Source organism: Barbus barbus, assembly GCF_936440315.1.
Source record: "Barbus barbus genome assembly, chromosome: 24".
Taxonomy (NCBI): Eukaryota; Metazoa; Chordata; class Actinopteri; order Cypriniformes; family Cyprinidae; genus Barbus; species Barbus barbus.
In genome coordinates, this window is record NC_136752.1 from 16,906,075 (window position 1) to 16,931,066 (window position 24,992).

Sequence of the window (24,992 nt, forward strand, 5' to 3'; positions counted from 1 at the left end):
CCGGCCTTCCAAAGAAGACCATTAGACAGCTGCAGCTCAACCAGAATGCTGTTGCCAGGATTCTGACTAGAACCAGAAAATCTGAGCATATCACACCAGTCCTCAGGTCCTTAAACTGGCTTCCAGTTACATTTAGGATTGATTTTAAAGTACGTTTACTCATTTATAAGTCACTCAATGGCCTATGACCTAAATACATTGCTGATATGCTCACTGAATATAAATCTAACAGACCACTCAGATCATTAGTATTGAGTCAGTTAGAAATACCAAGGGTTCACACAAAACAAGAGGAGTCCGCTTTTAGCTATTATGCCGCGCAGTTGGAACCAGCTTCCAGAAGAGATCAGATGTGCTAAAACATTAGCCACATTTAAATCCAGACTCAAAACTCATCTGTTTAGCTGTGCATTTGTTGAATGAGCACTGTGTGCTACGTCCGAACTGACTGCACTGCATTTTATGTATAATCATTTCTATTCTAACTGTTTTAAATTAATTTTAAATGAATTTCTATATCATTTTAAAATGTCTTATTTTTATTATTATTTTTAATTCCTTGTTTTTATTGCTGTGATTATTATTTTTAATGACTATTTAACTTTCTTTTATGTAAGGCACTTTGAATTACCACTGTGTATGAAATGTGCTATATAAATAAACTTGCCTTGCCTTGCCTAAGGCACACCTGTGCAATAATCATACTGTCTAATCAGCCTCTTAATATGCCACACCTGTGAGGTGGATGGATTATCTCGGCAAAGGAGAAGTGCTCACTAACACAGATTTAGACAGATTTGTGAACAATATTTGAGAGAAATAGGCCTTTTGTGTACATAGAAAAAGTCTTAGATCTTTGAGTTCAGCTCATGAAAAATGGGGGCAAAAACAAAAGTGTTGCATTTTATCATTTTGGTCAGTGTAAAACCCACTTAAACCAGGACTGGAGAACAGGGCAATTTTGTCATAGAGCCATTAATATTAAACAGATGTGTTGTTGTTCAGGTACAACAGTATTGGTCCAGTGTGTCACCAAGGCATCAAGAGAGCCAACGATCACTTCTGCAGAAAACATTAAATTAAGGATATGACAACAGAATGTTTATTACTTTAACATTTAAAGAAATTCTGTCATCATTTACCATTCCTTATGACTTCCTTTCTTCTGCAGCACACAAAAGAAGTTATTTTTAAAGAATGTTGGAATACAAAAAAAGGGTGGGACAGGAAACTGTTATCAACGGACATTCAAAATATCTTCTTTTGTGTTTTGAAGTAGAATGGCATACAGGATCGGAATGACATGAGTGTGAGTAAACGATGACAGAATTTTCATTTTTGGGTGAACTATCCATACATATTTCAAGTTGCATCTTACCTGTTTATCCCTCTGGAGGAGGCGCATGAGAAGAGTGACACTTGTTTTTCTGTGAGAAAAACAGGTTGATTAATTATAATTTGCATTTTAATATAATATAATATAATATATATATATATATATATATATATATAATATTTTAATGTGCATTATTTTACTACTGCACTCATTTAGCCTTAAACTCAAAGCTGTTATTAACTTTATGGTGTAGACGGTAGTGAAGCGCTGGGTCTGAAAGCCATGGGTGTTTCAGGGACTGGGATGCACTCATTCTCCAACTGCACAAAAAAGAGACTTGCATTAAAACACAAACACTTTTCAGAATTAAATATAGAGGATTTGTCAGACTTAGACAACTTCTGAGGACACACAAACCTTTTGCTCTTCACAAGCAGGCGTGAGATAAAGTCTTTGGCCTCCTCAGAGATGTCGGCAAACTCTGCTTCTTCAAAACTCCACTGACATGCCAGGATGTTATTAAGTGTCTCATTATCATCCTCACCCAGGAACGGAGACAAGCCACTGAGCCTACACATGCAAACACAAGTTTTACAAATCTCTCTCCTTTTGGTATTATATGATTGTTCATCGATGTTTATGGACTCACAGCATGTAAGTGATGACACCTAAACTCCACATATCAGTTGGGAATGAGACAAATTCATAGTTGATGACTTCAGGAGCTAGGAACTCAGGTGTGCCAAAGTTCACCCTCAACTTTTCCCTGGGTTTATATCTGAAAGGAAGATGAAGAACAAATTGGCATGATAAAAGCAGTAGATACATGACACAGTGTAAACACAGAAACAAATACTAACCTCCTTGCAAGCCCAAAGTCAATTATCTTCACCTTGTTTGTTTGTCGACTGACACAGAGAATATTTTCAGGCTGTCAACAGAGTAAACACAGGCCTTTCAAACTTCTTGTCCTTTTTTATGCAGCTGTTAAAATGCATTTTATTAACAAGAATGTGTTTGGTACCTTTAGGTCAAGGTGTAATATGTACATCTTGTGCATATACTGAAGCCCTTCACTGATCTGTCTGATGAACAGCACTGTGTCCAACTCGGTCAGCTTGTAGTTCTCATCTATGATCCGGTCAAACAGCTCTCCACCATCAACACTAGGGGGTACATAGGGTACACAAAAATACACAAAGCATGAATGAGATTCAGTCAGTGAGAGAGGATGTCTGTGTGTGAAACTTCGATGTGTTTGCGAATGTAACTTACTACTCCATCACTAGAATAATTTCATGCCGAGATTCAAAGGCGGCGTAGAGCTGGATCAGATTGGCATGATTTAACTGGTTCATCACTTCAATCTCACACTTTACTACCTCCTGACAACACAAATTTGTATGAAAATCCCAATACATTTATAATGGTCTTAAAGCAGTGGTTCGAGGACCAGTGTTGATATTAACTAAACTAAATTAAAACTATGAAAAAATGTTAATAAAATTAACAATATAGATGAAACATTTAAATTAAAAAATAGAAAATAAGGAAATAACTAAAACTGAAATATTTAAAAAAATCCTACTAAATGTACTAAAACGACTAAAACGTAAACTAAAATTAAAACTGAAAAAAACAAAAATAAAAGCTAAAAAAAGAGAAATTCAAGGCACTCTTCTTCAAAATAATTTAAAAAGCCTTTATTATACTGACTATTTCATGATAGAAAATTTAAAAGACATGGGAAGAACAACCCATGCGTAAATTGGCTTAAAAACAGTATAGCTTTTGGCCTGTTCCAACGTCTTAGACGTATTTGTGATACCTACAATGAATATGAAGTGCAAGCCAAAGTCATGTTTAACATTAAATTGTACATAATGCTTACAGGAAAGCCCAGTCCATTCCTAGATCAGAGCTACTCCAGAAAAAGAAAAAACGAAACAAAACCAGGCTTGTAACAAAATTTTGTTACAAAATATAGCTCTTTGGCCAATCCCACAAAAAGGATAATACACTCAAATTGAAATCTTATTAAGAGTGACCCTGTGCTTAGAGAAGTGTTTTCTGCACCTCCAAAAATTAGCTTTAAGAGGGCTCCCACATTACGTGATAGGTTAGCACAAAGTCATCTTCCTGGCAAAAAACAGATTACTTGGCTTCACAGACAGTTAAAAGGTACTTACAATGTGGGTCGTGCAATCATTGTTCCAACATTAAAGAATGCAAACAATTTTGTGATTTCAAGACTAATAAGATGCACGACATAAAAGCATTCATTAATTGTAACACTACTTTTGTGGTATATAGGTTATCATGTAAATGTGGATGCTTTTACGTAGGCCAGACCAAGAGACGTCTCAAAGACAGAATATTGGAGCGCAAAAATGGCATTAGAAAAGCCAATTTGGATTATCCTATGGCAAAACACTTTCAAAATGTGCACAATAGTAATCCAGAAGGCCTAATGGTTGAGGGTTTAGAAACATCAAAAAGAACATTCGGGGTGGTGATCGATTAAAATGACTTTTACAGAGAGAAACATTTTATATATACATTTTATATATACGATTTACAGGCCACAGTGTACCCTGAGTTGAATGAAGAAATAGATTTCAGTCCTTTCTTGTGATCATTTTCTCTGTATATATCTATATTTCTTTGGGCTTAATTTACAATGTAGCCACCTACTTGACCTAGTGGACTCTTTGTATGTGAACATTCACAGCCAGCCACCTAGTGGATTGTTTTGATATGCTTCATGTGGTAATTTACCATGTCACTCAGGTGTTTCTAACTAGTTTACACAAAAGGGGAAACTGTTTGTCTGGGAAGCACACCCTGAAGAAGGCGTTTTGCGCTGCTACGCGTGGGTTGCTTCTTCCCATGTCTTTTAAATTTTCTATCATGAAATAGTCAGTATAATAAAGGCTTTTTAAATAATTTTGAAGAAGAGTGCCTTGGATTTCTCTTTTTTACATCCATTTGAATTCCCTAAAGAGCACCTTCAAATATCTCATTGAACTCCCTGAGCACCCTGGAATTTTTTTTGTCTTTCCAAAAATAAAAGCTAATTCAAAATATTAATCAATACTATAATAGTATACATCACTGTTGTGGGACACCAAGTGGTCCACAAGTTAACTGGGTGATTTAAAAAAAAAAAAAAAAACAATAATGATGTCTTAAAATAGACACAGGCATTTACCTTCTCTTTCTGACTCCTGGCTTTGATGATCTTGGCTGCTAATATAAGGCCAGAAGATTTCTCAACACATTTGTGCACCATACCAAAGCGTCCTCTATTGAAATCAAAACAAGACAATAAAAAACACTTTAAATTTACACATTCTTTTTAATACCACAAAGGAAATTTACTGTAATCTCCTCCTGTCTCTAGGTATTTACTGTCTAGGTATTTATCCCACCCTCTCCCCTCTCATGTGTCCTGTAAGCTCTTAAAATGTTTAGCAATCATGGGTTTAATGTCACAGGCATCCTACTTTAAAAATTCCTTTGATGTAAAAACAATCTAATATAATATGATGCAACATAAATACTAACTCACCCTCCAAGTACTTCCTCTTTATTGATAGTGTAGTAACTTGTAATCTGGTGGGTTTTGGTTGTCACTAGACGGTGCTCAAATGGTGCAGGAGGAGGAGCGGAAGAATCTGCAGAAAAGATTAGGAAATGTAACTACTAAAAGGGAAATATATTTACAGTTATTCTTACACTTTACAACCATTTTCTTACCAATGACATATTCGTTAGTTACTGGTCCTGCATTTTTCTTCTCCTCTTCAGTCCCCTCCTCTGGTCTCTCTGGTCCTGCCTCTGCAGCTTCAAGTCCTGCTTCCTCTTCCTCCTTCAATTCTTTATCTTCTTCCTCCGGCGCCTCTTCCACTCTTTTTTTAAGTTCATCAGTCAGATTCTCGTCAGTAACATGCCTCTTAGTACTGTAAGTTATTTCCAGATTCTCCTCACAGCTACATGAATATATAAATTAAAAGAGAGGTATAAAATATAAAATCACTTATGTTAGTATCATATTATATTTTAAAATATAATTCATTATATAAATCCATCATATTTTGAAGTTTTAAAATTTTAAATGTAATATGTATATTGTGGCATACTTTTTTATTTTTTTTATTTAATTACACTATTTAATTACCCGCCAAAAGTTTGGGAGGAGTGAGACTTTTAAGAAATTAAAGAAGTTTTAATTTTAAAGAAGTTTTAACGTAATTTTCTTTTCATTTAAAAGAAGTTTTATTCAACAAGGACACATTAAATTGATCAAAAATTACAGTGACATTAAAAGCAATGTTTAAAAAAGATTTAAATTTCAAATAAATGCTGTAAAATCAATTTTGAACTTTCTATTTATCAAAGTGTATGAAAAAATGTATTAGTTTCTACAACAATATTACACAAAACTGTCTCAACATTGGTAATAGCAAGAAATGTTTCTTGAAATCAGCGTATTAGGATGATTCCTGAAAATTGAGCTTTGCCATCATAGAAATACATGACATTTTAAAATATATTCAAACAGAAAAAGTTAAATTGTAATAACAGTACACAATATTTGTCACGGTGCACACACGAGGAGGATACAGGAAATAACAGTCTTTAATGACTCCAAACAAGGCAGGGCAAGACAAGGCAAGGCTGACACAGATAGGAATACCGGGGAGTAACGAGTTGACCAGACGACACGAAACTGAACAGGCAGGAACTTAAATACACAGGTTAATGACTAAAACACAGCTGAACAGAATAAACTAATAATCACATTAAACAAGGACAGGAAACAAACCAAATAAGGAAACATGAGGTGGGAACACATGACAGAGGACTGACATAACGCGGAAGGCGCGTACCGCGCCGTAACAGTTCCACCGGGGAGGAGGGGTGGGCGCTCTGGAAGCCCCTCAGGACAGACATGGACAGGATCACAGGACGGGACCTCCAGAGCGGAACAGACAGAACGGAGGCTATGGCGGAGCTGGGAGCTCTGGAGGCCATGGCGGTGCAGGGAGCTCTGGAGGCCATGGCAGGTGGAGATTGTGGCCGTGGCCTCGTATCTCGGCCAGGCCACTCCAGCCGGAACCCTTCAGGGCTAAACAAACAGGACAGAACAGGACAGGACAGCCCACAGGAAGAGGAAACCCTCCTGGGCTAAGCTTGGAAGCTGAGGTCCATTCTGGGCATGACGTGACTTCAGGGGCCCTCACAGGGTCCCCTCAGGAACCGCCTCCACTTCTGCGACAGGAGGGGCAGTCTCCGTGGACAAAACAAGACTGACATGACAAGGTGATTAAAATGTTCCTGTGGGCACAACAAGACTTAAAAGCGCTACTCCTGGCCGTGACATGTGGACTGGATCCACGGGACCTGGGAACGGCACTCCTGGCCGAGATTAGGGAACTGGATCAATGGGACCTGGGAACGGCCTTCCTGGGCGTGATTAGGGAACTGGATTCATGGCGGCGGCCGGCGGGCTTGAGTCAGCAGCGGGCTTGCCACATTAACTCCAGGCAGGCTTGCCACAAGACCTGCAGGCGGGCTTGGGTGAGCCGCGGACGGCGGCGGCGATTTTACACGAACGGCGGCATCAATCTCTCACGAACGGCGGGCTTGGGAGAGCCGCAGACGGCGGCGGCGATCTCCCACGAACGGCGGGCTTGGGAGAGCCGCAGACGGCGGGTAGCGATCTCCCACGAACGGTGGGCTTGGGTGAGCCATGGACGGCGGCGCCAATCTCCCGCGAGCAGCGGGCTTGGGTGAAGGACGGACGGCGGCGTGAAGGAGGGAGCCGCGGACAGTGGCGGGCTTGTTAGAGCCGCAGCCGGCAGACTTGACATCAGAATGGCCGGCGGGCTTCAGTAAGCGGTGGCCGTCGGGCTTGAGGGAGCGGCAACCGATGAACTTGACTGACGAACAGGAACAAAACAAAAGAACTTTCCAAAAACGAACAAAACAAAACGAGGTGAAGGGGCGCCGCTTACAGTTTTGGACTGGTTACGGTGTACACACGAGGAGGATACAGGAACATGGAGATGAGGATGAGGATGAGGATGTAAACTCAAATAACAGTCTTTAATGACTCCAAACAAGGCAGGGCAACAAACCAAATAAGGAACCATGAGGCAGGAACACATGACACACATAACAGAGGACTGACAATATTATTATTTTTACTGTATTTTGATCAAGTAAATGCTGCGTTTGTGAGAATAAGATACCTATTTAAAAAAATTTAAAATTTAAAAATTTGTCTTACATTCACGAAACAATTTAGTCGTAGCATATTAACAATTTATTTTAACCAAATTCACATCTGAAAATCATTTGCTGAACAAAATATCCAGGACATACCTTTCTGGTGTGACTGTAATGCTTTCATCTCTCTGGCCAGATGAGTTCAGAGCAGCTAGCTGGCTTTCTTCAGATAACCATAAAGCCTCCTCTTGTTTTAACCTTTCATCTTCCTCCTTTTTATCCTCCTCTTTTATCTGTAATAATTCAGCAACAATTTCTTGCTCTCTTGCCTCTTCTTCCACTGCATCCTGTTGTTTGTCATCTTTTCTTTCCCTATATTTCTCTCCTTCTTGCTCTTCTTCAATAAGATCCAGATGTGCAGCTGTGCTGACTGCTGTCTCTGCCGTGCATTGAGAAAGCTGATTGTTCTGTTGGTTGAGCTTCTGCACTTCTTCAAAAGCAGGCTGGACTAAGTCTTGAAAATAAATTAGTAAAAAGAACAAAGAATCTTCTTCATTTCATGTCAAATGTGTCTTTGTTTTAAATCTGACAAAATGCAAAAACATTCTGTTTATTTACAGATTACAATTAGATTTTCAATGTGATCTTCAATGGCTCTTAAACTCTACTGTATGTTTTTTCTCACCTGATGCATCCAGTGGTTTCTTTTTCTTCTGGGTTTTTAAACCTTTTTGGTACACTTTAGATTTCTCCTTCCCATCCTTTTCTCTAAACTAGAGAGAGAGAAAAAACAACAGCAGAGAAAGAAAGAGGAGAAAATTTATTAGAAAATATGATCAAAAGACAAAGGCATCTATGAAAAGTATAAGCATATGGCCACAAGTGAGGTGTCACAATAATACAGTGTTACAGTCTAACCAGTGTTAGAAAAAAAAACAAGACTATAATTTATTAACACACCTTTAAATAAAAATACCTGCTTTCTGTGACATGTACATGTATTCAAATGCTCTGAGCTGTTAACGCGCAATGAATCTGATATTTCTGATCCCACACAATCATCTGCTATGAGTTGAATGCACAGTTGCGTCCTTGAGCTGCTACTGAGAATCACTCATCATGTCATCAGTCAATCTGTTATATAAATGGCTCAAGCCAATGACGAGGACAATGAACCTGGCAACGCATGTTCTAGAAAAGCCCCTGGTGGAAATGCAGCACAGCTAGACAAAGAAATAATTTGGACAATAAAGAAAGAAAAAAAGAACATTTAATGTAGCCTGTATATGCATCCAACTTTTTTGTTTTCAATATTTATGCAAAGATAAAGAACAAACTTCACAGACATAAAAAGCAAATGGGAACAATTCATGGGTAAGATAAACAGACAAACAAAAAAAGAAAGTAGCAAACATTTCCTCTCTTGTACATAAGTCCACATTTGTGCAACAATAACCTCTTTTTAATTCCTTAGGTCAGCTGCTTCACAGATTTTACTAATGCTAATTTTGCACATAATTGTTTGTATACTGAAAAAATTTGTTTTTGTTCATGTGTTTGGCTCATTCATTCACTGTAGTTTGTAAATGTTTTAAACTGTACTTGAGATATGTATCCAAATGAGTCATTTCAAACACTAAACTCACCCTGCCGCTGGATTTTGAGTGTGTGTTTTTCAAGAGATCGGCCAATCTTGAGTGTTTCAACACTTCAGCAACAAAACTGACAACCTGCTGAATGCCGCTGACCAGTTGCTCCAAAGCATCAAATCGCTGATCCTGTTGTTCCTCCTTCTCTCGAACAGCTTCTATAAGAACACGCACATCGCACAACATCTGCTCCATGCCTCGTCCACCTGCAGCTGTGCCTTGATCTTGACTGATGTTATCCAGTCTTTTCAGAGACGCTTCCTGCAGGACGAGAAGTTTGTCCATCTTATCACTCAGATCATTGACTTGTCCTTCAATATGGACGAGAGCAGAAGTCGAGGAGGATTTTGATGAAGGCTGATCAGAAGTCGATGAAGATGGATGTTTGTTTGAGGTATAAAGCGAAGCTCTTCTTGCTGTGGCTCTTCCACCGTTCGATCGTTTCTGAGCATGAAGTGGTTTGGGGTCATAAACCCGAGCAAGAGACTTCACAAGATTAGAGCTCATGATGACACTTTAAAACAAGTTAAAACAAATAGAAGTTTCGCTTATTTTCTTCACGTCCTCTTGAAAATGCTTCCCAACCTACAGTTCAATTGTTCCCCTTCTCATTCCCTTGCTATCTCTCTGTCTGGTGACTTCAGCTTCAAAGCCGATGCTTTTTATAGGGGTCAGCATGCTTCTTCTTATTGGCCGGTGTGTGAGTGGTCAATGTAATGTCGCTGTTATCTTCTGGAGGAGGGGCTGTGGTGTGCGATTAGAGTGTGAATCCTAGAGCCAGGTGTGAAAACATTGAAACCAGAGTGGGTGCGAGAAAAAGAGCCTGATTGACTCAAAGAGTGATATATATCGACGGCACTGACAGATCTTTTAAATGTAAAGACTGTTAAACCAGTAGATTTCTCCTGATCAATGACAATTTCTCCTGACAATCAACACCCCTGATGAAGGGACTATGTTCATATGTTACTGAATGGAACTCTGATCCCTTTGTTCCAGAACGCCATGAGCCACAATGAGCCAAGTGCAGATGTGTGATTGAACAAGAGCAGGTGCACACAGCTGAGTCTATTGAAAAACTGGGAAAGAATAGCTGTTGGGATATTGAAATGGCTCAGACTACTATTTTCAACATGGTTCCACTGTCTTGTTGTTCTACGAAGATCTACATGAGCCTGAATTTGAACTGCATGAGAAAAATGCTTTTAAACTTGTAAATAAAACAAAGACTATGTTTTGTAGAGTATGTTATATAAGCAAAGACTATTTGTCTTTCTACTTCAAAATTTCATGTTTAAAGGGGTCATCGCATGCTACATGCACTTTTACAAGATGTTTGAACTGAAATGTGTGTTGGCAGTGTGTGTACACAACCAATCTATAATGATAAAGATCCACCCAGTGGTTTTTTTTTTTTATCTCGTTAAATCATTTCCCCTTTCTCATATCAAGCCATTCTCAGATGCCTCCCATGATTGTTGACTGGCACTAGTGTTTTACCTTAACCCACACTGAGTGAGCTGTCGACAGTCCACCATTGTTTCGACCCCGGAGCAGATGTAGACAAGAATGGCTCCTAAGTAATTGAGGTGTTCTGATGTTGGATGTAATATTGAACATAGCAGTCGCCATTTACTCCCGACATCTGAGCCACTGAAGACACAATGGATTACCTTTGTTTTTGAAGGTAATGAGCCCCCTGATCTACCTAAATGCGTTTAAGTTCGTGCGAATCATTCGCGATCCAGCCTCACCTACAGAAGAAGTGGTTCTTTGCAAATCGCCTTTCCTAATAATGTGCCAGTCAGCAAGTTCCGCGGCTAAAGTAAACAGTATCATGTGAACGGCTAGTCACCCCACAGAAGAGAGGGGCAGGGTCAGCAGAGCTCATTAGCATTTAAAGGAACATGGACTAAAATGGCTTGCTGAAAACAGCTGATTTTGACAGGGTAAAAAGGGTGTTGTTTTACAGAAATTTTAAAGGGGGGAAATGGTGTGTGGCTAAGTATGGCCACACACTCAGAATTTGTGCTCTGCTATTGTACATACAGTGTACAATGTATGTGTAAGTGTACATACAGTAGTGCAAGTGTACATACAGTAGTGAACATACACCCGGAACAGTGGGCAGCCAATGCTGCGGCGTCCGGGGAGCAGTTGGGGGTTTGGTGCCTTGCTCAAGGGTCTCACCTCAGTCGTGGGTCATCTCCATTGAGGGTGGAGAGAGTGTTAGTTATTCACTCCCCCACCTACAGTCCCTGCCGGACCTGAGACTCAAACCCACGACCTTCGGGTTACAAATTCAACTCTCTATCCATTAGGCCACGACTGCCCTATATTTTTCTATAACATACTTCATTAACCAAAGTATGTTATAGACTTTTCATTAAGACCCTAAAGAATCATATCAACTTGTGGAAAATGGGCATCCAATGACCCCTTTAATCAATTTAATGTATTATTTGCCGTTTCTTTTTATTTAATTGTGAGGATTACTATAGCAATTTCTGAGAGAAAACTCAAACCAGTTTCAACACCAAAAATGTTGACAGAAATTCAAATGTTTGCTGTGATGTTTGTTCAGTTATACATAATATATTATCAAGTAATTTTAAAACTGTGATTTCCAAAAATCTAAAAAGTCCCAGAAATTATTACATTTAAAACAGTCTACAGTTTCTAGTGGCTATTTATTCCAGTTATTTATTATTTGTTCTAGAATAAATAAATGATTTAATATTTCTTCTAAATTTAAGTTATATTCAGCTCAAAATATTTAATTGACTAAAATTACTCCTTGTAAATGTAATATTTATAAAATGCTTTTTAGCATCAACAAATGGAAAAGTTTAAAAAACTTGGAAAATCCTGAATAAAATCATGGATATTTCTACAATCACTATACATATTTGGTAACACTTTACAATAAGGTTCCATTTGTTGTCTAATGCATTAGTTAACATGAACATTATTAATCTTAGTTAATTTCAACATTTACTAATTCATTATTAAAATAAAAAGTTAATATTATCTGTTAATATTATTTAATGGACCTGAACTAACGAACTAACAATGAACAATTGGACTATTATTAACCTATGTTAACAAAGATCAATAAATTCAATAAAGTTATTGTTTGTTAATGCATATACTAATGGGACCTTATTGAAAGGTATTACCAAATAATTATGCTCAGCTTAAAATACTTCATTAGATATAAATTATTGTTCAAAAATGTAATATCAAATGTTTTTTTTTTAAATCCTTAAAAATCAAAAACCATAGTAATGAAAAAAAATATATAAAGAGTGAGTAGAAATCATTTTCTGTGGCAATTAACAGTGCTCCACAGATGCTGTCAACAGAGCTTAACTTAATATCTAACGAGGAATTTTCCTTTAAAATCATTCCAGCGCCCCTCTAGCTCACATAACACATGCAAAACCTTTTCCACACTAATCTTTCAGCCTGTCAGCAATGAACTGTCCAATAGTTGCCAACCTTTTCACAACACCTTCCTGTTCGTCATATACAGAAATCTGACGTCTACCCATTCTTTTAGTCACATTGACACCGATAAGGAATATGAATTTAATAAAGGATCAGCTAAAATCATTCACACAAGTAAAGAGAATGACAGTAAGCTAAGACAATCCACAGACAGGTGCTACAGTATACTTTTAGCATAAACAGATAGATATAGTCCTGCTAAATGCCCTTTTCACACGCTACACTGTAACCCCATAGCTTGTAAATATTAACAAAACAGCTAGGCAGAGAGACTGATAACATATCTAAGCATACAATAATCTTATTTTAGCCTGGATCGTTGTGTGTCACACTGTATGTGATAGGCCTTGATTGCTTGAAGAAGTAATGGTTTGTTTTCTGATTGGCTGATGTATTAATAGCTAGCCGCTGAACAGTAATCTCGAGAGGATTGGTGGCGCCTTTGGTATGGGAACTTGATAATGTGACGTGAGCTCCACCGTTCTGACAACAAGAGCTTTTAAAAAGGGACTAAGTGCTCACATTCCTTTGTGTGATGGAGAGAGTTTGTATGTACATGCCAGACTGTGTGTATTTGTGATTTAATTACTGCTTACAAAACCATCTAGTCTCACATGGAGATGGAATGAGGTGTCATTTATGAAGACATGATTATATTGGAATGTGTTTTGCAATAGAAATGCATTTCGCTGCATAAAGCGCATGGGTTCAATCAGAGGGACTGTCACTCACCCATGACTTTTATCCATTGGAAAGATTTAGCATAAATCTACACGATCAAATCAACATATTAGAATGATTTGCGAAGGATCATGTGACACTGAAGACTGCTAATGGTTGCTGAAAATTTATATTTGCCGTCACAGATTACATTTTAAAATGGATTCATACAGAAAATAGTTATTTTTGAATTGCAATATTTCCTGTTTTTACTGTATTTTTGCAAATATATTCAGACTTGCTGATATTTCTTATATTAACGGGCGGTGTATGGCACTCATGTTTCCTTAATGTCTTGGAAAGAGGCTGATAAACAAACAGAAATTTAACAAGAGGGAATAAAAGGTAATGGCATGGCATGTGTTACATAATGGGGTAACATGATATGACGGGCCTGAAGAGATGATCACAGATGGGCAAAGCGCAAGGGATTATATAGCATGTAGAATATGTGTAGAATGACAAACAGGACTCACACAGAGACATAATATGCACTTTAGCAGCTGCAGCCTGATTGTATAAACTGTCTGACAGTCACAGCAGATGTCACATAACTTCAGTGCTGCAACAAAAGATGTTAAACATCTGAGAAATACACGAACGGATCTTAAAAACACATTATCATATGATATGATAATCACATTAGTGTTTCACCATGATTTTAGGTTTGGTAAAATAGGTTTAGACCTTCATAAGCACTGTACAGATATTTTTTTACATTCATTAAACAACAGTTACATTTATAACAAAACATGAAGTCAAATACATCCAATGTTTCATTAATCAAAATATCAAATACAACTGCTGTATCTGTAATAAAGTCAACTACTAGGGAATTATTAAACAACATACGAAGGGGTCAGATTTTTAAAGGAAACTCCGTCAGTAATTTTGGTTCTTCTCACGCAAACCTAAATTGCATTTTGCCATCCCTAGGACTGGTAACTAACCAGCATCATCCGGGCATCATACAATAAGCAATTAAGGACATAACTGAACACAACAAACTGCCTTGTTTCTAAAATATTAAACGTGATATTCTGTAACTGAATGGAATCATTGTGTGAAGTTAAAAAATCACAGTGTGAGTCTGTGTCCATAATATACTACAGTATGTGAAATATATAAACTCTAGTCCATCCAGACTGTAAATCAGGGCAAAAATCTGTCCAAAAGTCATGCAGTGTATTCCAAACATAAATGTTGGTAGCCAAAGAGTTGACGGTACCCTAGTAAAAAAGTAATATAGTTCAAATATATTTATTTTTATACTAAGTATAGTTCAAATCTATTAACATTTATATTGACAGATCAATTGAGACTTATTGATATACAAATTATAATTAAACTTTATTTGGAGTATCACTTGTGCACAATGCACAATTCTTAATATTAAGCATAACATGTGTTTTAATGTCACTAGTGATGAAGATTGTATGAACTTTGAACAATATCTGTCTTTATATTTAAATTGTACCTAAAGTATACTTGCAATTGATCCACTTTAGCGCAATCAAATATACTTCAGTATATCTTTAGTTGGACCTCAGCACTACTTCCAAACAATTAAAGTGCATTAAACACAACATTAGTTGACTTTAAATCAGATTATTATTCCAAAAGTACAATTGCAAAGTATTTTTTATTAAGCACATAAATATGCTAATGTATTTGTAGTAAACTTAGCATGAAATAAATGTATTTCAAATTAATTTTAGTATATTTAGGGTAATCATTAGTAGAAAACAAATACTATGGAAGTCAATGGCTTCTGTAAACTGATCTGTTACCAACATTCTTGAAATATCTTCTTTTGTGTTCAACAGAAGAAATAAAGTCATACAGGTTGGGAACAACTTGAAGGAAAGTGCTGTAAATGCTTCATTTAACGTGAACTATCCCGGTAACAGTTAATGTGATAAACCACAAGGGGGCAGAAATTGCATACAGCTGTATGCCAGAAATCTACTTTGTAGGAACCTAATAGAAACCTCAAGGATGCATATACAATATCGATTCATGCTTTTATAACAACAATTCAACTAAATAACAACACACTGTTTTTCTGTCTTTGAATGACAGCTGTGCTTCCAGAACAACCGGTCTGAAGGTGATGACAGCCCATAAAATCAGACTGCTGCTGAATACCTCTTTAACTACCTGAAGAGACTGAGTGTCAATCACCTCTTTAATGCCTCAAAACTAATCCCCTTATAAATGTGTTAGATTCGTCATGCTGGCACAAGCAAAAGGAAATGTCTGCAATGGCCATAGAATGTGCATTTGCGTGTGTGATAGAGAACAAATGTACAGGTGTGACAGTAACCAACAATGCAGTCCTTACTAGAAACTGCAAGCAGAGAACTTTAAAACTGTGTGGGTGTGCATATATGTGTACATGTACCACAAGAGTGTGTTTGCTGCATCTCAATGTCAATGTATGCATATATAGAAAGAGCATGCGCAGGAGGCTATTTCAGGGTGGGAGGTAACAAAATGCCCCCCATCCTCTCTCCCCTCCCTCTCTTTCGCTTCAAACTTGCCATCCCAGGAAGGTCACTGATGGGTTCCCCTCCCCCTGTTCTCTCAGTGTGGTTGGGACTGGCTGAGCGTGCGCACATGTTGACGTGAGGGAGTCCCAGGGAAACTGATGAACTCACTTCAGGTGACGACAACAGCTTTGCCTCACGTGCATTTAAAGAGGATCCAACAGACCCTCCTGACTCCATTTCATGACCAATTTCCATAATTTCTGTCATAAAATAGGATTTCAATAATAAGAGTACACTGCATTTTTGTCTTATTTTGCAGTAAAATATCCCTACAGATGCTAAGATTTACAAGTAAACATTTGCTAAATATGTACTTTAGAAGCAAAATTACTTAGATATTAAGACATGTTTTTAGTGACCATATATTCACTTAATATTATAATATAATTAATATAATATTTTCATTACCCAAGTTATCCACTTGGCAATTGTTTCTTAAGTTAATAAACTTAAGGTTTATGTCTAAAAAAACAATGTGGCCAACTTAATTCAAGATATGGGGTGATATTATATGTAATACAAAAAATATTGATTAATAACCTTATTTTAAGCAATTGAACCATCACCAGTATTAACAGCAGACAGCTAAATAAAATAAAGCTTGGTTTCATGTTATTTCAGAATACAACTCCATTTAAAGTTTTATGCAATGAATAACATGATAAAGGTGCAAAAACCTAAAGTCAAAGAAATCCATAATTTAATACAATTACCTGCAGCTTATGACTTAGGTAAGATAATAAAATCTAGTAATATAGTTAAAAAGATGTTAAATGAATGCAGTTGATGCTGCTGTGTTGAATCACAGATGACACAAGTCATATTTTCTAAATGCATGTATTCAAATTGCTTATATTTAGCATAAATCTGTTCATTGTAAAACAATGTATTCATGGTATGAGCATGGTTAAACTATGGCTAGCTGTAGAACAAGAGATTTTTAATTAAATGTATGAGGTTAAAACAAATTGGATTTATTGATAAATATATAAACTTGGTTAATTTGCATTTAAACACATTTAGTTTATTAGTACAGAGACTTTCCCCATTTCATCCATGACTAACAAGTATTTGCAGTGTATTGTATGCAGTTTATTAGATTTTTAAATTATTGTTAAAACTGTGCAACCCAAATGAATGAACATTTTTATATATGCAAATCAAATACACAAATCTTAAACTCAGGCCTAAAAGATGGCAGATGTCTCTCAATATGTACATGGTCGCATGGTGACACCTAACACTTAACTAACAAGTTTGCAGTCTTTCATAATGCAGAGCTGTCCATATGAACCTCCCTCCCTCTTCACCTCCTCAGACACCTCTAAATCAGATGCGAAGACAAGAAGTTGGGAACTTGAGTTAAGCCAGAATTTTCACATTAGCACATGCCGTTCTAAACCAAGGGACAGATTATTTCAGGAGTAACACTATATTTTCTGAGCATTTCCTAACACGTCGATGCTTATCTTTACTTCATTTTTTACGGGAAACATTACATTCAAGTAAAATAGATTTTTTGGGGGGTTGTGAGTGAAATCCTCTGAAAGACCCGATCAGAGTAGCAGAGATTTTCACATACTGTATAAAGTACACTTCTCAGAATTTTTACGCATTAAAGGCACAAATCCTAAATGTATCTTATATATATATATATATATATATATATATACAGTTGTGGTCAGAATTATTGGAACCCTTGGTAAATATGATCAAATAAGACTGTGAAAATTAACCTGCTTTGTTAATCCTTTTGATCTTTTATTTAAAAAATTCACAAAAAGCTAACCTTTCATTGGATAATAAGAATTTAAAATGGGGGGAAATATCATTATGAAATAAATGTTTTTCTCAAACACATGTTGGACACAATTATTGGCACCCCTAGAAATTCTTAAGAGTAATATATCTCTGAAGTATACTCCCATTCATATTCACAATTTTGAGCACTCTAGGGTGATTATGAACATGAAATTATCCAGCCATGGCTTCCTGTTTCACAGAAATATCAATAGGAGGGAAAACAAAGCCCAAATTCCCTTAATCATCCATCACAATGAGAAAAAACAAAGAATATATTTCTGATGTGCAGCAAAAGATAATTGAGCTTCACAAATTAGTGAAGTGGCTTTAAGAAAAGAGCTAGAGCAGTGAAAATCCCCATTTCCACCATCAGGGCAATAATTAAGAATTTCCAATCAACAGAAAATGTAATGAAACTGCCTGGAAGAGGACGTGTGTCTATATCGTCCTAATGCACGGTGAGAAGGAGCGTTTGAGTGGCTAAAGACTCTTCAAGGATCACAGCTGGAGAATTGCAGAAAATAGTTGAGTCTCGGGGTCAGAAAACCTTAAAAAAAATTGTCAAACAGCCCCTACATCACCACATGTTGTTTGGGAGGATTTCAAGAAAAATTCTCCTAGCTCATCCAAAAACAAACTCCAGCATATTCAGTTATCAGACAGGACTGGCACTTCAAATGGGACTGGCTTCTATGGTCAGATGAAACTAAAAAATGAGCTTTTTAGCAGCAAACACTCAAGATGGGTTTGGTGAACACAGGGATAAAAAGTACCCCATGTGTACAATGAAATATACTGCTGTATTTGTGATGTTGTGGGCCTATATTTCTGCTGGAGGTCCTGGACATCTTGTTCAGACACATGACATCATGGATTCTATCAAATACCAACAGATAAAAAATCAATAAGTGACTGATTCTATTAGAAATCTTATAATGGGCCATGTTTGGATCTTCCAACCGTACAATAATCCAAACACAAACCTCAAAAACAACACAAAAATGGGTCACTGAGCACAAAACCAAGCTTCTGCTGGCCATTCCAGTCCTCTGACCTGAACCCTGTAGAAAATGAGTGAGGTGAACTGAAGAGAAGAAGCACCAATGTGGAGCTGAGAATCTAAAGGATCTGGAGTGATTCTGGATGAAGGAATGGTCTCTGATCTCTTGTCAGGTGTTCTCTAACCTCATCAGGCATTATAAGAGAAGATTTAGAGCTGTTAAACTGACAAATGGAGGCTTCAAAAAGTATTGAATAAAAAGGTGCCAATAATTGTGTCCAACGTGTGTTTGAGAAAAACATTTATTTCATAATGATATTTCCCCCCATTTTAAATTCTTATTATCCAATGAAAGGTTAGCTTTTTGTGAATTTTTTAAATAAAAGGTCAAAAGGATTAACAAAGCAGGTTAATTTTCACAGTCTTCTTTGATCATATTTACCAAGGGTTCCAATAATTCTGACCACAACTGTATATATATATATATATATATATATGATCACAAAATTAGTCATCCATCTAGTTTTAAACATCAAATGTCTATAAAGTAGATTTTTATTTTGTAATATTTAAATTCCAAATATTTATCTGTATCCTATATTGTGCATGCAAACAAGAATCTTGTTATTGCTTGATTGTCCTCCTCTTTAAGTTCCTAAAAGTTCACCCAAAAGCCATAATTTAGACATCCTCAAGTTGTTCCAAACCAATACGAGTTTCTTTCTTCTGTAAAACACAAAAGATAATTTGAAGAATGTTGGTTACCAAACAGCTGGTAGCCATTGACTTCTATTTTAATTTTTATCTATACTATCCAAGTCCATGCTTAGATTCAACAGTTTGGTTATAGTTTCTTCAGAATATAGGTTTCGAACAACTTGAGGATAAGTAGATGTGGGTAGATGTAATTTGTGTGTGAACTAGGGCTGGTCAACATTCCTGTAAACATGATTAACCAGTAGAAATGTGTCAGCTGTAGAGATTTTGGACTATCGTCTCTATTGCGGTTATGTTTCTGTGCTACGTGGTCAAAAACACTTATCGTTTGCATGCGTTATAAACATTGCAGTTTTAAAAAAAGGGACTTTAAGCTGTTGAAGCGCAATCAGCAATGAAAGAGAACTCATTTCACTATATAAAGACGGTGTTCATAGTTATTTTTGCCACTTTATATGCCTTGAACTGATCACCTAAATACACACATTTGTATCAAAATGCCCGTCTTTGCAAGCATCCTCATAAAGACAGTAATTTAGGCCTTAAGTGAAAGCAAACAGCTGAGAAATAAAACACATGTGTAACAGTATATTGGATCCGGGCAGCTCTTAAAGTGACAGCAGTATATATTCCTGCTGTTTGTCATTAATGTTAATCAAACAACAAAGGAGAGAAAAACTCTCACTAAATCAAGACTAAATCACTTTTGTAACTTTAATAAGAAGAAATATATATTTACACAGTGAAGAACATGCAGTGTTTTTATACAGTACATTTGATTACTTTATACAATGTAGCATTTCTTTTCTTTTTTTGTTCTTATGTGTTTAGCATCTTATGTAATCACTGACTGATTATTTGTCTACAGTGAGCTTGAGGTTTTTTTTTGTTTGTTTTTTTCTTTTTTTTGTGATATTGACACTGGTGACAAGATTTATGAAATTTCTATGGTATCAAAAATGTGGATATCATAAAGACCTTATTTTAAGAAAAAACAACTATATATCATTAACGTGTAATAAAAATACTCATATCGTGACGTAAGAGTTTGGTCATATCGCTATCCCTATTCACCCTAGGGTGAACTATGCTTTCAAAATTGTGATATCTAAGAAATGACCTCATTTCAAGTGTATGACGGGAAGTCAAGTAAATTATCAATCCCCTTTATTAATTTTTAAAAAGACTGTAAAATGTGCAAAGCAATCAGCTAGCAGGACTTTATGACTACCAATAATGAGTCAGTTATAATTACCTCATGCTCTATAAAAGCAACACCAATATTTGTGGTTGAGACACATGTTGCTCTGAATGCCACTTGGGTAGGATGGCAGATCATTGAAATTACAATGGTGTCAAAACTAACACGAGAGAAGGAAGACAGTGAATCACAGTACACCTTCACTCTTTTTACAGCCTTTATGTTTCTATGAATTTGCTGCATTTCACTCTATATTAGCAGTCTAGTTTAGTCATTTCATTTTCAAAATATTGCTATTATAATTGTGACAATTTAGAAATCTATTAATTGATTTATTAAGCATAGCTGGATACCGAAAATCATGGGTCAAGTGTTCTTAGTAAGAAGTCTTTCTTTGAATTTTGTTATGTGACTAGTTGTGTTAGGCCTATGTCATTACATCACTTGTTCTATGATAAGTCTAGTTTATTTACTTTTCATATCATGGAAAAAAATAAAAACTTATAAAACACATTGAGTCAATATTAAGCACACATTATGCACTTGGATTCTATATATCACGTTAAATCACCTGTGAATTCTAATCAATGTCATCAAAACTGTCTGCTTTGTGAAAAAGTGCAAAGATAACCAATTTCATATCAAAACAAAATTTACACCTCTATATATCTAAGAGGAGTCTTTGAAATTGGCCAAATCCTCAATAGCATCATTATATTTCGCTTTTAAATCTTTCTTCTGCACATCAATAGCTATCCATGCATTGCAGGTGTTTTCAACCAAACTCTCAGATAAACCCCCAGTCTAAAAATGGATTTTCTCTGTAAAACTTAATTAACTATAATTATTTTTTATTCATAAGGACATTATTATTGTACCTGAATGTCAATAGATGCACTTTCTGGTGAACTGTCTCTTTTCCTCTTGTATGTAAATAAATTCCAAAATCGTCTCCATAGGATTGATGCAACCAAGCACACACTTCCCACAATCCAAAGGTCCTTATCCTGCAAGAAGTTCGCCATGGCACCTACATTCATACCCAGCAAGCCTCTTCACAACTGCAGCCTTTTCTTTTTAACTTTCCTTAAGTTTGTTTTAGCAGTCTGTCTACCTCTCTATCTCCCCTCCGTATAAGGAGCAAAATATCTGTCAGTCAGTGAGACAAGAGTTGGACAGGTGGATCTCTAGCTCCACAGGAAACGGAGGGCAGTTAGCAGAACTCGATGTATCCTTTAACGTTAGACACAGCACTTAAAGTGCTCTCTCTCTCTCTCTCTCTCTCTCTCTCTCTCTCTCTCTCTCACACACACACACACACACACACACACACACACAATGGGGAGAATGGCACATGGTCTGTATAATCTGACACATCCATATGCGAGCAGCATACTCAGCATATCTAAGGTACACTGATACTCGAGAGCATTTTAAAGAGAAATGGCAACTTGTCATAGATTCTCAGTATGTGTGACTACTATAATCAGACTAGAGATATGTGCACGTGCACGATGACATTCAAACACACAGTCACAGCTATTCAAAACACCAAGCTGTGTAATCACACTCACAAAGCAATAAGAGATATGTTGGGGGTCAAACCGTAACAGTAGCGATCTGATTTAGATAGACTGCTGTTCTTGAGTTACTTTCTGACTTTGTTCACCTGGCACACAGTCACAATACACAGTAATATAAAAAATACAGTAATATAGAAAAACAAGAAATGAATTAAAAAAAATAAAATAATTCATATTAATTATACACACATTCTCTTTAAGTTTCCCTTAACTATGCTCAGATACAGAGAAAATTTGTGAAAACGGATGTCAAATCACCCACAAAAAACTTTAAATACATAATATACAGCAAATTATGTAAAACAACAAGTGGATATATGCATTGTATTTTAAAAGGGATATTCCCACTATAATATAATATAAAAATGCCACAGGTGTAGTCATAAAACATACTGTTGTTAGTTTTGTAAGCCCTATTGAGTCAGGAAGTAGTAAAATATTAAATGACCTGGCGCCCCCTCCTGGACGGCCAGTAAACATACACAGTGTGCCACAGCACGTTTATGATACATGACCTTGCTACTTTTTTGAAAGTTGATAAATGTTTTTGGGTGTGCTGGCATGTGTATGTTAGACTGCGTGTTAATGTGTGCATGTGCAATCTTTATAAAAATAACCAGAAGTATGGCATAGCTTGTAAGTGAAGAAAGTAGGCTATAGGCTAAACGTTTCAACAGAAAGTTGAACTTGAAATAATTTTCTACTTATTTTCAAATTAATTGTGATATGCTGTCACATACCACATACAATCATGTCCTCAGTTTGCAAAAACAAACAAGAAATGTCTTCAGTTATAATGGGAGTGATTCATGATAATACAGCTCCCTCTATGGGCCTATTTAAAAAACACAACTAGCTTCAAATAATGTACAACTTATAGTTAAAACTTTTGGGGTTGGTAGATTTCTTAATATTTTTGAGAGTATTGTGAAATATTATTGCAAAAAATACCTGTTTTGTATTTGAATATGTTTAAAATGTCAACCTAATCATTCTAATATGCCGATTTAGTGTGTATAGAGACATTTCTTATTATTATCAATGCTGAAAACAGATGTGCCATGTAATATGCTTGTGGAATTTTTTTGATGAATAAAAAGTTCAAAAGAACAGCATTTTGATCCATTTAATATGCCTTGCTGAATAAAAGTATTTCTTTAATATTAATAAAAAATATTTCTGACCCCAACCTTTTGAACAGTAGTGTACACATTCTGATGCACAACACAGGATTGGCTTCTAACCAAAATATCTGTTCATTCAAATTAACCTCCAGAAGGTTTTTTTTTTTTTTTAATGAATGAATGAATGAGCATGTCTGTCAGTATCTTTTTTCTTTTGGAGAGTTACCTGCTCCAGGGTCTTTAGTTGGACATGTTTGAGTTCCCAGTAGCAACGCATTCTTTCTACTCGTTCAAGGTGGCCAAAAATTGCAAGTCGACCCATGCCAAGGTCCTTGACCCGTGATTCCTCTCCCTCCATGGCTCTGTTGTTATTAAATGCAGGACATGGATGGGCAGCAGCTGTTTTACTAGATGTGGCACACTTCCTCTTCTTGTCTGCAGTAAACTTGGTATTGTCTTCTGAGCTAAAAATTGAGAAAATATTAAAAATCAACCAATCAGTCAATATGGGGGAAAACTCAATAGGCCTTAAAGCCAGCTGATCCTGATACACAAGCTTTATTAGATTGATATTGCTTTTATCCACCTTATTTTGCAAGGCGTAACTTCTGTTAATATGTAAGATTTTCAATACATTAATAGCCTATAGTGCAGGTAGATTAAATGACTAGAAGATTAAGAAAGTTCAATAAACACTTATAATGATAACAAAAACTAGCTTGCAATATCAAGCAGCATAACACACTGTTTTGAACCGTTAATGACTCCGGATACAACACTTCAATAAACATCAAGTTAATAATGAGTAGCTTAAATTCAGCAAGTCACTAGTTTTGTTTCATAATGAATCAGCATTTGTTTTGGGTTAAATGTTAAATGTGTGAGTGAATGATTAGGTTTGCCCTCACCTACTGGCGTAACGATGTAACTGCAGAAAGAGTAATATACAGACTAACATGGAAACGGAGACATCATTTATTGAACGTGACAAAACTTTATTTGTTTTTAGAATATATATAGGAAAAGTCAGGTCCAGGAGCATGGATAATAATCTACATCTAAAAGTCTCTGTCCATCTAGTCTTGCTTTAGATATAATGGTAAAAAGTTATTTTGCTGGACTACATTACGCACATGAACAGATTGGTAATAAATGTATAACACTATTTGTGTATGAGTACCATGGTTACGTGTGCTGGGTCAGTGAGCAGGTGCAGGTCAGTGCTGACGTCTGGAGTGGGTTGAGGTTAGCAGCTATAAGCAGTTTTATGGGGGTCAGGTGGTCATTTTGTGCTTTTAGATTTACACACTCAGGCCAGGTGGTGACCCTCAATTTGAAAGACTATTCTACATATGTGGAGAAAATAATTATTATACCTTGTTTAAAAGTGTGACTACAGTGTGATTGTGAGTGATGGATGAATCATGAATGTGTATAAAAAATATAAAAAAAGGTAGTGGGACTCAAAAAGATGATCAAACTAAAAATATAGATAGATTGCAATATGATATTTTTTTTTTTAAATGTCACTTGTAACAAAAAAGCTTGTCGTTTCCCATAACT

The 24,992-nt window shown here is 36.3% G+C and overlaps 1 protein-coding gene across 2 annotated transcripts; it reads right to left on the minus strand.

Annotated features, from left to right (window-relative positions):
* Nucleotides 1-557: 557 nt before the first annotated feature.
* Nucleotides 558-23,887, minus strand: LOC306843786 (myosin light chain kinase family member 4-like). Of its 2 annotated transcripts, none has more exons than XM_079375457.1 (14): nt 9,217-9,859; nt 8,256-8,343; nt 7,727-8,084; nt 5,096-5,328; nt 4,908-5,013; nt 4,548-4,641; nt 2,612-2,721; nt 2,361-2,502; nt 2,197-2,267; nt 1,986-2,114; nt 1,754-1,906; nt 1,578-1,656; nt 1,379-1,427; nt 558-1,062 (listed from the first exon to the last, which is right to left on the minus strand). In XM_079375457.1, the coding sequence occupies exons 1-13, from the start codon at nt 9,724-9,726 to the stop codon at nt 1,383-1,385; spliced, it is 2,118 nt and encodes a 705-aa protein (XP_079231583.1). In that variant the 5' UTR covers nt 9,727-9,859; the 3' UTR covers nt 558-1,062; nt 1,379-1,382. The 2 variants fall into 2 exon arrangements, with proteins under 2 accessions (XP_079231583.1, XP_079231584.1); XM_079375458.1 differs by lacking the exon at nt 9,217-9,859 and adding an exon at nt 23,656-23,887 and having other exon boundaries at nt 568-1,062.
* Nucleotides 23,888-24,992: the final 1,105 nt, after the last annotated feature.